Raw genomic sequence first — 14,770 nt, forward strand, 5'->3', positions numbered from 1 at the left:
ATCCGCGTCTGCCATCTGAGGTAGCGGGCGTTTTAGAGCCCCCGATGGCCTTTGAGACGCCTGGACAGGCACGAGCTGAGAAGCCGGCTGTCCCGCATTTGGCATGTCGTCAAATTTTTTGTGTAAGGAGTCGACACGTGCACGCAATTCCTTCCATAAGTCCATCCACTCAGGTGTCTGCCCCGCAGGGGGTGACATCCCTTCTATAGGCATCTGCTCCGCCTCCACATCATTATCCTCATCAAACATGTCGACACAGCCGTACCGACACACCGCACACACACAGGGAATGCTCTAACAGAGGACAGGACCCACAAAAGCCCTTTGGGGAGACAGAGTGAGAGTATGCCAGCACACACCAGAGCGCTATATAATGCAGGGACTAACTGAATTATGTCCCCTATAGCTGCTGTTATATATACTGCGCCTAAATTTAGTGCCCCCCCCCCCCCTCTCTTTTTTACCCTTTTCTGTAGTGTAGACTGCAGGGGAGAGCCAGGGAGCTTCCTTCCAGCGGAGCTGTGAGGGAGAAATGGCGCCAGTGTGCTGAAGGAGATAGCTCCGCCCCTTTCTCGCGGACTTTTCTCCCGCTTTTTTATGGATTCTGGCAGGGGTAATTATCACATATATAGCCTCTGGGGCTATATATTGTGGTATTTTTGCCAGCCAAGGTGTTTTTATTGCTGCTCAGGGCGCCCCCCCCCTAGCGCCCTGCACCCTCAGTGACCGGAGAATGAAGTGTGTATGAGGAGCAATGGCGCACAGCTGCAGTGCTGTGCGCTACCTTGGTGAAGACTGATGTCTTCTGCCGCCGATTTTCCGGACCTCTTCTTGCTTCTGGCTCTGTAAGGGGGACGGCGGCGCGGCTCCGGGACCGAACACCAAGGACAGTTCCATGCGGTCGATCCCTCTGGAGCTAATGGTGTCCAGTAGCCTAAGAAGCCCAAGCTAGCTGCAAGCAGGTAGGTTCGCTTCTTCTCCCCTTAGTCCCTCACTGCAGTGAGCCTGTTGCCAGCAGGTCTCACTGTAAAATAAAAAACCTAATTATATACTTTCTTTTTAGAAGCTCAGGAGAGCCCCTAGTGTGCATCCAACCTCGGCCGGGCACAAAATCTAACTGAGGCTTGGAGGAGGGTCATAGTGGGAGGAGCCAGTGCACACCAGGTGACCTAAAAGCTTTCTTTAGTTGTGCCCAGTCTCCTGCGGAGCCGCTATTCCCCATGGTCCTTTCGGAGTTCCCAGCATCCACTAGGACGTCAGAGAAAAGCTATTACTATAGAAATTTAGTGGAGTTGTTTGGAACACCTCTTTTTTAAATTCTTCAACTACATTGGCGCAAGTCACTAACCCTTCTGTGTTCAAATAAATATATGATCCGTTGTGGAAAAATCACACGTCCATGAGGATACAGTTCCTTTGAAAACAATCCTAAAGTTGTGCAATCTGAACACCCTACTATAATATCAAAATTTTAAATATCGTTTCAAATAAGCTTTGGAAAACAGCTGGTATATATTCAACAATCTTATGGACTCACCAGAGGCATATCCTGTGCCCCGCCTACTCCGCCCTCTGTTGTTGTAAGGTCTGCCTCCCCGTCCAATGCCACTGCAGTCCTCACTCAAATAACCCTTCTCTTTGTCAGGACGATTTGCTGGAGGCCTTGAACTAGCTCCAATTTGTCGAAGTTGCTCATCAATTTGCAGCCGCTCCAGACGGAGTTGGTCCACTTCCTAGTGTTAATTTGAATATACAACATAAATGTGTAACTTGGCAAAGAAATAATATCAATTCAGGTATCTAATAAATAATAAGAATTTACTCACCGGTAATTCTATTTCTCGTAGTCCGTAGTGGATGCTGGGTACTCCGTAAGGACCATGGGGTATAGACGGGCTCCGCAGGAGACTGGGCACTCTTAAAAGAAAGATTAGGTACTATATCTGGTGTGCACTGGCTCCTCCCTCTATGCCCCTCCTCCAGACCTCAGTTAGGGAAACTGTGCCCGGAAGAGCTGACATTACTAGGAAAGGATTTGGAATCCAGGGTAAGACTCATACCAGCCACACCAATCACACTGTACAACTCGTGATAACTATACCCAGTTAACAGTATGAACAATAACTGAGCCTCTCTCAACAGATGGCTCATACAATAACCCTTTAGTTAAGCAATAACTATATACATGTATTGCAGAGAGTCCGCACTTGGGACGGGCTCCCAGCATCCACTACGGACTACGAGAAATAGAATTACCGGTGAGTAAATTCTTATTTTCTCTGACGTCCTAGTGGATGCTGGGTACTCCGTAAGGACCATGGGGATTATACCAAAGCTCCCAAACGGGCGGGAGAGTGCGGATGACTCTGCAGCACCGAATGAGCAAACTCAAGGTCCTCCTCAGCCAGGGTATCAAACTTGTAGAATTTTGCAAAAGTGTTTGAACCCGACCAAGTAGCAGCTCGGCAAAGTTGTAAAGCAGAGACCCCTCGGGCAGCCGCCCAAGAAGAGCACACCTTCCTCGTGGAATGGGCTTTTACTAATTAAGGATGCGGCAGTCCAGCCGCAGAATGTGCAAGCTGAATGGTGCTACAGATCCAGCGAGCAATAGTCTGCTTTGAAGCAGGAGCACCCAGCTTGTTGGGTGCATGCAGGATAAATAGCGAGTCAGTTTTTCTGACTCTAGCCGTCCTGGAAACATAAAGTTTCAGGGCCCGGACTACGTCCAGCAACTTGGAATCCTCCAAGTCCCTAGTAGCCGCAGGCACCACAATAGGTTGGTTCAAATGAAACGATGATACCACCTTAGGGAGAAATTGGGAACGAGTCCTCCATTCTGCCCTTTCCATATGGAAGATCAGATATTGGCTTTTACATGACAAAGCCGCCAATTCTGACACACGCCTAGTCCAAGCTAAGGCCAAAAGCATGACCACTTTCCACGTGAGATATTTTAGCTCCACGGTCTTAAGTGGCTCAAACCAGTGGGATTTTAGGAATCCAACACACGTTAAGATCCCAAGGTGCAACTGGAGGCACAAAAGGGGCTGAATATGCAGCACCCCTGGAACAACGTCCGAACTTCAGGCAGTGAAGCCAGTTCTTTTTGAGAGAAAAAGGGATAGGGCCGAAATCTTGGCCTTTATGGATCCTAATTTTAGGCCCATAGTCACTCCTGACTGTAGGAAGTGCAGGAATCGACCCCCCTGGAATTCCTCTGTAGGGCCTTCCCGGCCACACACCAAGCAACCTATTTTCGCCATATACAGTGAAAAAGTCTTGCTGTCACGTCTTTCCTAGCCTTTATCAGCATAGGAATAACTGCATCCGGAATGCCCTTTTCCGCTAGGATCCGGCGTTCAACCGCCATGCCGTCCAACGCAGCCGCGGTAAGTCTTGGATCAGACAGGGTCCCTGTTGCAACATATCCTGACTGAGAGGCAGAGGCCATGGGTCCTCTGAGAGCATTTCTTGCAGTTCCGGGTACCGAGTCCTTCTTGGCCAATCCGGAGCAAAGAATATTGTTCACACTCCTCCGTTTATTACAATTCTCAGCCCTTGGGTCTGAGAGGAAGAGGAGGGAATATATAGACCGACTGGAACACCCACGGTGTTACTAGTGCGACTACAGCTATCGCCTGAGAGTCCCTTGACCCAGCGTAAAACCTTTTTTATCTTTTTATTGAGGTGGGACGCCAAGTAGTCCACCTGAGGCAGTTTCCATCAATTTGCAAAACTGCGTGAAGACTTCCTGATGAAGTCACCACTTTCCCGGGTGGAGGTCGTGTCCACTCCCGGAATGAACACTGCTGACAGTGCGCTTACTTGATTCTCCGCCCAGCGAAGAATTCTGGTGGCTTCTACCCTCGCCACTCTGCTCCTTGTGCCGCCCTGGCGGTTTACATGAGCCCCTGCGCTCTGACTGGATCAGAACCGGTTGGTCGCGAAGCAGGAACTCCGCTTGACTTAGGGCGTTGTATATGGCCCTTAGTTCCAGGATATTGATGTGAAGGCAAGTCTGTTGGCTTAACCACAAACCTTGGAATTTTCTTCCCTGTGTAACTGCCCCCCACCCTCGGAGGCTTGCATCCGTGGTCACCAGGACCCAGTCCTGAATGCCGAATCTGCGGCCCTCGAGAAGGTGAGCACTCCGCAGCCACCACAGGAGAGACACCCTGGCCCTGGGGGATAGGGTGATTAACCGATGCATCTGAAGATGTGATCCGGACCACTTGTCCAGTAAGTTCCATTGTCCTTGCATGGAACCAGCCGAAGGGGATGGCCTCGTATGATGCCATCATCCTTCCCAGGACTCGAGTGCAGTGATGCATTGACACCTGTTTTGGTTTTCAATGGATTCCTGACCAGTGTCATGAGCTCATCAGCTCTCTCTATCGGGAGATAAACCCTTTTCTGGTCTGTGTCTAGGATCATGCCTAGGCGAGGCAGATGAGCTGTAGGAACCAACTGCGACTTTGGAATATATAGAATCCAGTCGTGTTGCCGTTTCACTTCCAGAGAAGGTGATACGCTGTCCAGCAACTGCTCTCTTGATCTCGCTTTTATGAGGAGATCATCCAAGTATGTGATAATAGTGACACCTTGCTTCCGCAGGAGCACCATCATATCCGCCATTACCTTGGTGAAATTGGTAATGACAATCCCGTACCGCAATTCTGAGGTACGCCTGATGAGGTGGATAAATGGGGACACGAAGGTATGCATCCCTTATGTCCCGATTCATTTCAGGCATGCAATGACCGCTCTTAGCGATTCCATCTTGAACCTGAACCTTTTCAGGTATATGTTCAGGGATTTTAATTCAATATGGGTCTAACCGAACCGTCTGGTTTCGGGATTATAACATGGTCGAATAATAACTCCCTCTTGTTGAAGGAGGGGACCCTTGACCACCACCTGTTGAAGATACAATTTACGAATTGCAGTTAACACTGGCTCCCTCTCTTGGGGGGAAGCCCGCCGGGTCCTCGGTGAGGGGGCATCTTCTCACAGTCCAGCCTGTATCCCTGCGATACAATTTCTATTGCCCAGGGATCTAATAGGGAGTGAACCCACTTGTGGCTGAACTTACGAAGGCGTGTCCCCACCGGGCCTAGCTCCGCCTGTGGAGCTCCAGCGACATGCGGTGGATTTTTGTAGAGGCCGGGGAGGACTTCTGTTCCTGGAGACTAGCTGTGTTGTACAGCTTCTTTCCTCTGCCCCCGGCTCTGACAAGAAAGGACGCACCTCAGACTTTCTTGTTTCTTTATTCGAAAAGCTGCATTTAATAATGTCGTGCTTTCCTAGGCTGTGCAGGAATATAAGGCAAAATATCAGAATTACCAGCTATAACTGTGGAGACCAGGGCCGAGAACCTTTCTCCACACAATCCTCAGCCTTCCATATGCCTCTTAAGTCGGCATCATCTGTCCAATGTATATTCTACAGGACACGTCAAGCAGAAATCGACATAGCTTTTGTCTCTAGGACCCAGTATACTCATGTCCCTTTGGGCATGCTTTATAATTATATATCTATCACTTAAGACAGCATCTTAAAATATTTATATGCATACTAGGGTCTCAATCTCTGCTGATAAGGTACCTGTCCACGCTGCCACAGCGCTATAAACCCATGCCGACACAATCGCCGGTCTGGGTAGTATACTAGAATGTGCACGCTATCTGCAGGATCCCTGAGAATAGCTAGTGCAAACAGGACACCCAAGGGGAAGATTCTCAACACATCCTGGCCCTAGTGGGGAAAGGATACAGCCTGAGAATTCTCTTGTGGGAAGCTGCCGTCTCTTGTCTGGAGATTCCCGCTCTTTTTCCTCATGAGAGGAGGGAAATTTACCTCAGCATTCTTCCCCTTAACATGTGTACTCTCGTGTCAGGGACAGATGAGTCATCAGTGATATGCAAATCATCTTTTATTCCAATAATCATATATTGAATATCTTTTAGCCCTCTTGGCTGTAACTTTGCTTTATCGTAGTCGACAGTGGAGTTAAACTCTGTGTCGATACTTTGTTATTTTGGATAGTGAACATAGAGAGACTCTGAAGGACTCTGTGACATAGGGACAGACCAGGGTAGATTTCCTTTCTGTTCCCTAACCTTTTGTGCAATAATTTTACCTCAGCACTTACACATATCCAAACAGGTGTCGGCGTTGTTGACGGAGACACCCTCCCACACACTTATCCGCTCTATCACCTCCTTAGAGGAGCCTTTTACCTCAGACATGTCGACACACGCGTACCGACACACCACACACACAGGGGATGCTCTATTTGAAGACAGTTCCCCCACCAGGCCCTTTGGAGAGACAGAGAGTATGCCAGCACAATACCACAGCGCTATATAATACAGGGATGTACACTATACTGAGTGATTTTTCCCCTATAGCAGCTTATATACACAGTTTTGCGCCTAAATTTATGTGCCCCCCCTCTCTTTTTTACCCTTTGTGTACCAGGATACTGCAGGGGAGAGCCTGGGGAGCTTCCTTCCAGCTGAGCTGTGAAGAGAAAATGGCGCCGGTGTGCTGAAGAAGAAGGCCCGTCCCCCTCAGCGGCAGGCTTCTGTCCTTTTATGTACTTTAATGGCGGGGGTTAATGCACATATACAGTTTATAAGACTGTATTATGTGCTTTTCGCCAAGTAAGATAATCATTTTGCTGCCCAGGGCGCCCCCCCCCCCCTCTCCAGGCGCCCTGCACCCGTCAGTGACCGGAGTGTGTGGTGTGCTAAGGGAGCAATGGCGCACAGCTGCAGTGCTGTGCGCTACCTTAATGAAGACCGGAGTCTTCAGCCGCCGATTTTCAACTTCTCTTCGTTCTTCTGGCTCTGCAAGGGGGACGGCGGCACGGCTCCGGGACCGGACGACCGAGGACTGGGCCTGTGTTCGATCCCTCTGGAGCGAATGGTGTCCAGTAGCCTTAGAAGCCCAAGCTAGCTGCAAGCAGGTAGGTTCGCTTCTCTCCCCTCAGTCCCATGTAGCAGTGAGTCTGTTGCCAGCAGATCTCACTGAAAATAAAAAAACCTAACAAATACTTTCTTTTCTAGGAAGCTCAGGAGAGCCCCTAGGGTGCATCCAGCTCTGGCCGGGCACAGATACTAACTGAGGTCTGGAGGAGGGGCATAGAGGGAGGAGCCAGTGCACACCAGATATAGTACCTAATCTTTCTTTTAAGAGTGCCCAGTCTCCTGCAGAGCCCGTCTATACCCCATGGTCCTTACGGAGTACCCAGCATCCACTAGGACGTCAGAGAAATAGAAGCACCTTAATATCTTTCTGTTTATTAAAAGGACATATTACCAAAAATGGGATTTTTGTCCTTACCTATATAGTAAATACTTTTCTTGGAGTACATAAGGCACACAGGGATATGCTGGGTATAGTGGAGACTAGGCAACAAACCGTTAACCTTCCTTTCCCAGCAGCACAGGCTCCCTCCTCTACCTTATACCCTTGGCCTCAACCTAGAAGACCAGTTCAGTTAACATGCCACACACACACACCGTAGAGGTGAGAAAGGGAACCGATAACCACACAAAAAAACGGCAATGGACTTGTATATAAATTAAACTAATGAAGCCATCAAATGTATTATTACCTATCACTACTTGTAATACACTTGGTTTTTTTTAATAAACTTACTTGTTTTAAAATTATTTTTAACTATAAACCCATTATCCCCCCCCCAAAAAAAAAAAAAAAAAAATATAGACGACTGTTTCCTAAAATTTAACTTTTTTCTCAACGCACTTTTTTGACATAATCATGATTAAAAATTTCAATTTGACTTTGGAAAAAAAGTTTTTCCTCACAAAGGCTATTGTGTTGTATATAATCAAAAAGGGCATAGAAACTAGTGATGAGCGGGTTCGGTTTCTCGGTTGGCCTATAGTAGTAGGCCAACCGAACCCCCCCGAACTTCACCCTTTTTACGCGGGTCCGAGCCATACTCTGATTCTCCCGTATGGCTCGGGTAACCCGAGCGCGCCCGAACGTCATCATCCCGCGAGATTCGGATTCTATATAAGCAGCAGCGCGTCGCCGCCATTTTCACTCGTGCATTGGAAATGTTAGGGAGAGGACGAGGCTGGCGTCCTCTCCGTTATTGTTGAACTTGATTGTACTGTGCACTATTGCTTAATTGTGGGGAGGGCTGGGGAGCAGCTGTATATAGGAAGAGTACAGTGCAGAGTTTTGATGATCAGTGACCACCAGTTATCCGTTCTCTGCCTGAAAAAAACGCTCCATATCTGTGCTCACAGTGTGCTGCATATATCTGTGCTCACACTGCTTAATTGTGGGGACTGGGGAGCAGCTGTATTATATAGCAGGAGTACAGTGCAGAGTTTGGCTGACAGTGACCACCAGTATACGTTGTCTGCCTGAAAAACACTCCATATCTGTGCTCAGTGTGCTGCTTTATTGTGGGGACAGGGGACCACCAGTATATTATTATATAGGAGGAGTACAGTGCAGTTTTGCTGACCAGTGACCACCAGTATATAATATATAGCATTACGGTACAGTAGGCCACTGCTGTACCTACCTCTGTGTCGTCATTAAGTATACTATCCATCTACATTCTATACCTGTGGTGCATTTTAGTTTTGCAGTTTGCTGACACAGTGACCACCAGTATACTATATATAGCAGTACGGAAGGCCACTGCTGTACCTACCTCTGTGTTGTCAAGTATAAGATCCATCCATACCTGTGGTGCATTTCAGTTGTGCGCAGTAAATATAGTAGTAGGCCATTGCTATTGATACTGGCATATAATTCCACACATTAAAAAATGGAGAACAAAAATGTGGAGGTTAAAATAGGGAAAGATCAAGATCCACTTCCACCTCGTGCTGAAGCTGCTGCCACTAGTCATGGCCGAGACGATGAAATGCCATCAACGTCGTCTGCCAAGGCCGATGCCCAATGTCATAGTAGAGAGAATGTAAAATCCAAAAAACAAAAAGTTCAGTAAAATGACCCAAAAATCAAAATTAAAAGCATCTGAGGAGAAGCTTAAACTTGCCAATATGCCATTTACAACACGGAGTGGCAAGGAACGGCTGAGGCCCTGGCCTATGTTCATGGCTAGTGGTTCAGCTTCACATGAGGATGGAAGCACTCATCCTCTCGCTAGAAAAATGAAAAGACTTAAGCTGGCAAAAGCACAGCAAAGAACTGTGCGTTCTTCTAAATCACAAATCCCCAAGGAGAGTCCAATTGTGTCGGTTGCGATGCCTGACCTTCCCAACACTGGACGGGAAGAGCTTGCGCCTTCCACCATTTGCACGCCCCCTGCAAGTGCTGGAAGGAGCACCCGCAGTCCAGTTCCTGATAGTCAAATTGAAGATGTCACTGTTGAAGTACACCAGGATGAGGATATGGGTGTTGCTGGCGCTGGGGAGGAAATTGACAAGGAGGATTCTGATGGTGAGGTGGTTTGTTTAAGTCAGGCACCCGGGGAGACACCTGTTGTCCGTGGGACGAATATGGCCCATTGACCTGCCTGGTCAAAATACAAAAAAAAATCACCTCTTTGGTGTGGAATTATTTCAACACAAATGCGGACAACAGGTGTCAAGCCGTGTGTTGCCTTTGTCAAGCTGTGATAAGTGGGGGTAAGGACGTTAACCACCTCGGAACATCCTCCCTTATACGTCACCTGCAGCGCATTCATCATAAGTCAGTGACAAGTTCAAAAACTTTGGGTGACAACGGAAGCAGTCCACTGACCACTAAATCCCTTCCTCTTGTAACCAAGCTCCTGCAAACCATACCACCAACTCCCTCAGTGTCAATTTCCTCCTTACCCAGGAAAGCCAATAGTCCTGCAGGTCATGTCACTGGCAAGTCTGACGAGTCCTCTCCTGCCTGGGATTCCTCCGATGCATCCTTGAGTGTAACGCCTACTGCTGCTGGCACTGCTGTTGTAGCTGCTGGGAGTCGATCGTCATCCCAGAAGGGAAGTCGGAAGACCACTTGTACTACTTCCAGTAAGCAATTGACTGTCCAACAGTCCTTTGCGAGGAAGATGAAATATCACAGCAGTCATCCTGCTGCAAAGCAGATAACTCAGGCCTTGGCAGCCTGGGCGGTGAGAAACGTGGTTCCGGTATCCACAGTTAATTCAGAGCCAACTAGAGACTTGATTGAGGTACTGTGTCCCCGGTACCAAATACCATCTAGGTTCCATTTCTCTAGGCAGGCTATACCGAAAATGTACACAGACCTCAGAAAAAGAGTCACCAGTGTCCTAAAAAATGCAGTTGTACCCAATGTCCACTTAACCACGGACATGTGGACAAGTGGAGCAGGGCAGACTCAGGACTATATGACTGTGACAGCCCACTGGGTAGATGTATTGCCTCCCGCAACAAGAACAGCAGCGGCGGCACCAGTAGCAGCATCTCGCAAACGCCAACTCGTTCCTAGGCAGGCTACGCTTTGTATCACCGCTTTCCAGAATAGGCACACAGCTGACCACCTCTTACGGCAATTGAGGAAGATCATCGCAGAATGGCTTACCCCAATTGGACTCTCCTGGGGATTTGTGACATCGGACAACGCCAGCAATATTGTGCGTGCATTACATCTGGGCAAATTCCAGCACGTCCCATGTTTTGCACATACATTGAATTTGGTGGTGCAGAATTATTTAAAAAACGACAGGGGCGTGCAAGAGATGCTATCGGTGGCCCGAAGAATTGCGGGCCACTTTCGGCATTCAGCCACCGCGTACAGAAGACTGGAGCACCACCAAACATTCCTGAACATACCCTGCCATCATCTGAAACAAGAGGTGGCAACGAGGTGGAATTCAACCCTCTATATGCTTCAGAGGATGGAGGAGCAGCAAAAGGCCATTCAAGCCTATACATCTGCCCACGATATAGGCAAAGGAGGGGGAATGCACCTGACTCAAGCGCAGTGGAGAATGATTTCAACGTTGTGCAAGGTTCTGCAACCCTTTGAACTTGCCACACGTGAAGTCAGTTCAGACACTGCCAGCCTGAGTCAGGTCATTCCCCTCATCAGGCTTTTGCAGAAGAAGCTGGAGACATTGAAGGAGGAGCTAAAACAGAGCGATTCCGCTAGGCATGTGGGACTTGTGGATGGAGCCCTTAATTCGCTTAACCAGGATTCACGGGTGGTCAATCTGTTGAAATCAGAGCACTACATTTTGGCCACCGTGCTCGATCCTAGATTTAAAACCTACGTTGTATCTCTGTTTCCGGCAGACACAAGTCTGCAGAGGTTCAAAGACCTGCTGGTGAGAAAATTGTCAAGTCAAGCGGAACGTAACCCGTCAACATCTCCTCCTTCACATTCTCCCGCAACTGGGGGTGCGAGGAAAAGGCTAAGAATTCGAGCCCACCCGCTGGCGGTGATGCAGGACAGTCTGGAGCGAGTGCTGACATCTGGTCCGGACTGAAGGACCTGCCAACGATTACGAACATGTCTACTGTCACTGCATATTATTCTCTCACCATTGAAAGAATGGTGGAGGATTATATGAGTGACCGCATCCAAGTAGGCACGTCAGACAGTCCGTGCGTATACTGGCAGGAAAAAGAGGCAATTTGGAGGCCCTTGCACAAACTGGCTTTATTCTACCTAAGTTGCCCTCCCTCCAGTGTATACTCCGAAAGAGTGTTTAGTGCAGCCGCTCACCTTGTCAGCAATCGGCGTACGAGGTTACTTCCAGAAAATGTGGAGAAGATGATGTTCAATAAAATTAATTATAATCAATTCCTCCGTGGAGACATTCACCAGCAGCAATTGCCTCCACAAAGTACACAGGGACCTGAGATGGTGGATTCCAGTGGGGACAAATTAATAATCTGTGAGGTGGGGGATGTACACAGTGAAAGGGGTGAGGAATCGGAGGATGATGATGAGGTGGACATCTTGCCTCTGTAGAGCCAGTTTTTGCAAGATTTGAGAGATTGATTGCTTCTTTTTTGGTGGGGGCCCAAACCAACCAGTCATTTCAGTCACAGTCGTGTGGCAGACCCTGTCGCTGAAATGATGGGTTCGTTAAAGTGTGCATGTCCTGTTTATACAACATAAGGGTGGGTGGGAGGGAGGGCCCAAGGACAATTCCATCTTGCACCTCTTTTTTCTTTAAATCATGTGCTGTTTGGGGACAATTTTTTTGAAGTGCCATCCTGCCTGACACTGCAGTGCCACTCCTAGATGGGCCAGGTGTTTGTGTCGGCCACTTGTGTCGCTTAGCTTAGCCATCCAGCGACCTCGGTGCAAATTTTAGGACTAAAAATAATATTGTGAGGTGTGAGGTGTTCAGAATAGACTGGAAATGAGTGGAAATTATGGTTATTGAGGTTAATAAAACTATGGGATCAAAATGACCCCCAAATTCTATGATTTAAGCTGTTTTTTAGGGTTTTTTGTAAAAAACACCTGAATCCAAAACACACCCGAATCCGACAAATATTTTTTGGTGAGGTTTTGCCAAAACGCGTCCGAATCCAAAACATGGCCGCGGAACCGAATCCAAAACCCGAAAAATTTCCGGTGCACATCACTAATAGAAACACAGTAAAATGACACCACTCCTACCTTTCTAGCTTAATTAGGAGAGCTGTTATGGAGATTTGAAAATACGCTGGTTGTGCGTTTTTGACATTTTTAAAACTTTACATAGCTATAGTTTGGAACCGGCATGAGATATTGAAATAATATTTTGTGTTTTTCTTAGACTATACCACATTTTATCAAAATCTGACCTTGTGAAGTAAAATCAGTGTGTTGATTTAACCTGTAAATGACCCGGAGGCAGGGGTGGATTTAGGAGTGAGGCCACCCCTAGGCACAACAGAGATGACCACCCCCTGTCTGCTTAATTTTATTATTTGAATTGATTGGTTATAAGCCCTCATTTGATGATAGCTAGTTTAATAGATTATAAAGAAAAATCACTATCTATGATTTTTTTTCATTTTTAATTACGTATACATATTTACTAAGAAGGACAGCTTACAGGGGCAGTATGTGCATATCCTAAACCCCGTTTACACTCCATTCAAGATTACATATGGTACAGCACAGTGGAAAAAGTTTGCAGTTACAGTACTGGTACTTTTTGGGCTGACATCATCAACACAAGCATCTATATGCCACCCCCAAACAAGTGCCACCCCTAGGCACGTGCCTCGAGCGACTAATGGGAAATTCACCACTGCCCGGAGGCAAAGATATCAAAGAATAGAATTTAAAAGAAAGTATGGGCAGAGGACCACATGGCCACCTTACAAAGTTGTTTCGCAGAGGCGCCGTGTCTAGCTGCCTAGGAGGCACCCACTGCCCTTGCAGAATAAGCCCATTCTGAGGCAGGGAGATCCACTAAGGCGTAGGACTAATGCATAGTCAAAGCCATCAGGTCAAAGTCTGCTTGGTAGCTGGATAGTCTTGTATGTTAAAATCACACAGGACAAATTGGGAGTCCAAATTGACGCAAGTCCATCGTTCTGTAGACCTAAAGACTGAGGACTCTCACAACATCTAAGGAGGTCAGGTACTGGATAGGAAGCAATAATTTCATGGTTGATATGGAACTGGGAAACGACCTTCGGAAGGAGAACCAGGCACGTCCAAAGGACTGCAAGGTCATGAGAAAATAAACAAATGGTGAGCAACAGGACAAGGCGCTCAAATCAGATATGTGACAGGCTGACGCAATTGCGAGGATGAAAATGGTCTTCCACGTAAGCCAGCGACGGTGACTGTATCCAAGGGCTCAAAAGGGGAAGCCTGGAGGGCCTGTAGCACCAAAGTCAAGTCGCATGGAGCCATTGGAGGAAAAAAAATAAGATTTTACTCACCGGTAAATCTATTTCTCGTAGTCCGTAGTGGATGCTGGGACTCCGTAAGGACCATGGGGAATAGCGGCTCCGCAGGAGACTGGGCACAACTAAAGAAAGCTTTAGGACTACCTGGTGTGCACTGGCTCCTCCCACTATGACCCTCCTCCAGACCTCAGTTAGGATACTGTGCCCGGAAGAGCTGACACAATAAGGAAGGATTTTGAATCCCGGGTAAGACTCATACCAGCCACACCAATCACACCGTATAACTCGTGATATTAGACCCAGTTAACAGTATAAAATATAACCGAGCCTCACTAACAGATGGCTCATAACAATAACCCTTTAGTTAGGCAATAACTATATACAAGTATTGCAGACAATCCGCACTTGGGATGGGCGCCCAGCATCCACTACGGACTACGAGAAATAGATTTACCGGTGAGTAAAATCATATTTTCTCTGACGTCCTAGTGGATGCTGGGAACTCTTTAAGGACCATGGGGATTATACCAAAGCTCCCAAACGGGCGGGAGAGTGCGGATGACTCTGCAGCACCGAATGAGCAAACTCAAGGTCCTCCTCAGCCAGGGTATCAAACTTGCAGACTTTTTCAAAATTGTTTGAACCCGACCAAGTAACAGCTCGGCAAAGTTGTAAAGCCGAGACCCCTCGGGCAGCCGCCCAAGAAGAGCCCACTTTCCTCGTGGAATGGGCTTTTACAGATTTAGGGTGCGGCAGTCCAGCCGCAGAATGTGCAAGTTGAATCGTGCTACAGATCCAGCGAGCAATAGTCTGCTTAGAAGCAGGAGCACCCAGCTTGTTGGGTGCATACAGGATAAATAGCCAGTCAGTTTTCCTGACTCCAGCCGTCCTGGAAACATCTATTTTCAGGGCCCTGACTACGTCCAGTAACTTGG

At 47.7% G+C, this 14,770-nt stretch overlaps 1 protein-coding gene across 1 annotated transcript in view; it reads right to left on the reverse strand.

Moving 5' to 3' along the window:
* Positions 1-14,770, reverse strand: part of FMR1 (fragile X messenger ribonucleoprotein 1) — a 264,048-nt gene that overhangs the window by 61,512 nt on the left and 187,766 nt on the right. Inside the window, 1 exon segment of the mRNA XM_063937403.1 lies at positions 1,538-1,733. Within this exon segment, the coding sequence (XP_063793473.1) occupies positions 1,538-1,733 (196 nt within the window).

Source organism: Pseudophryne corroboree, chromosome 8 (assembly GCF_028390025.1).
Source record: "Pseudophryne corroboree isolate aPseCor3 chromosome 8, aPseCor3.hap2, whole genome shotgun sequence".
NCBI classification, from domain to species: domain Eukaryota; kingdom Metazoa; phylum Chordata; class Amphibia; order Anura; family Myobatrachidae; genus Pseudophryne; species Pseudophryne corroboree.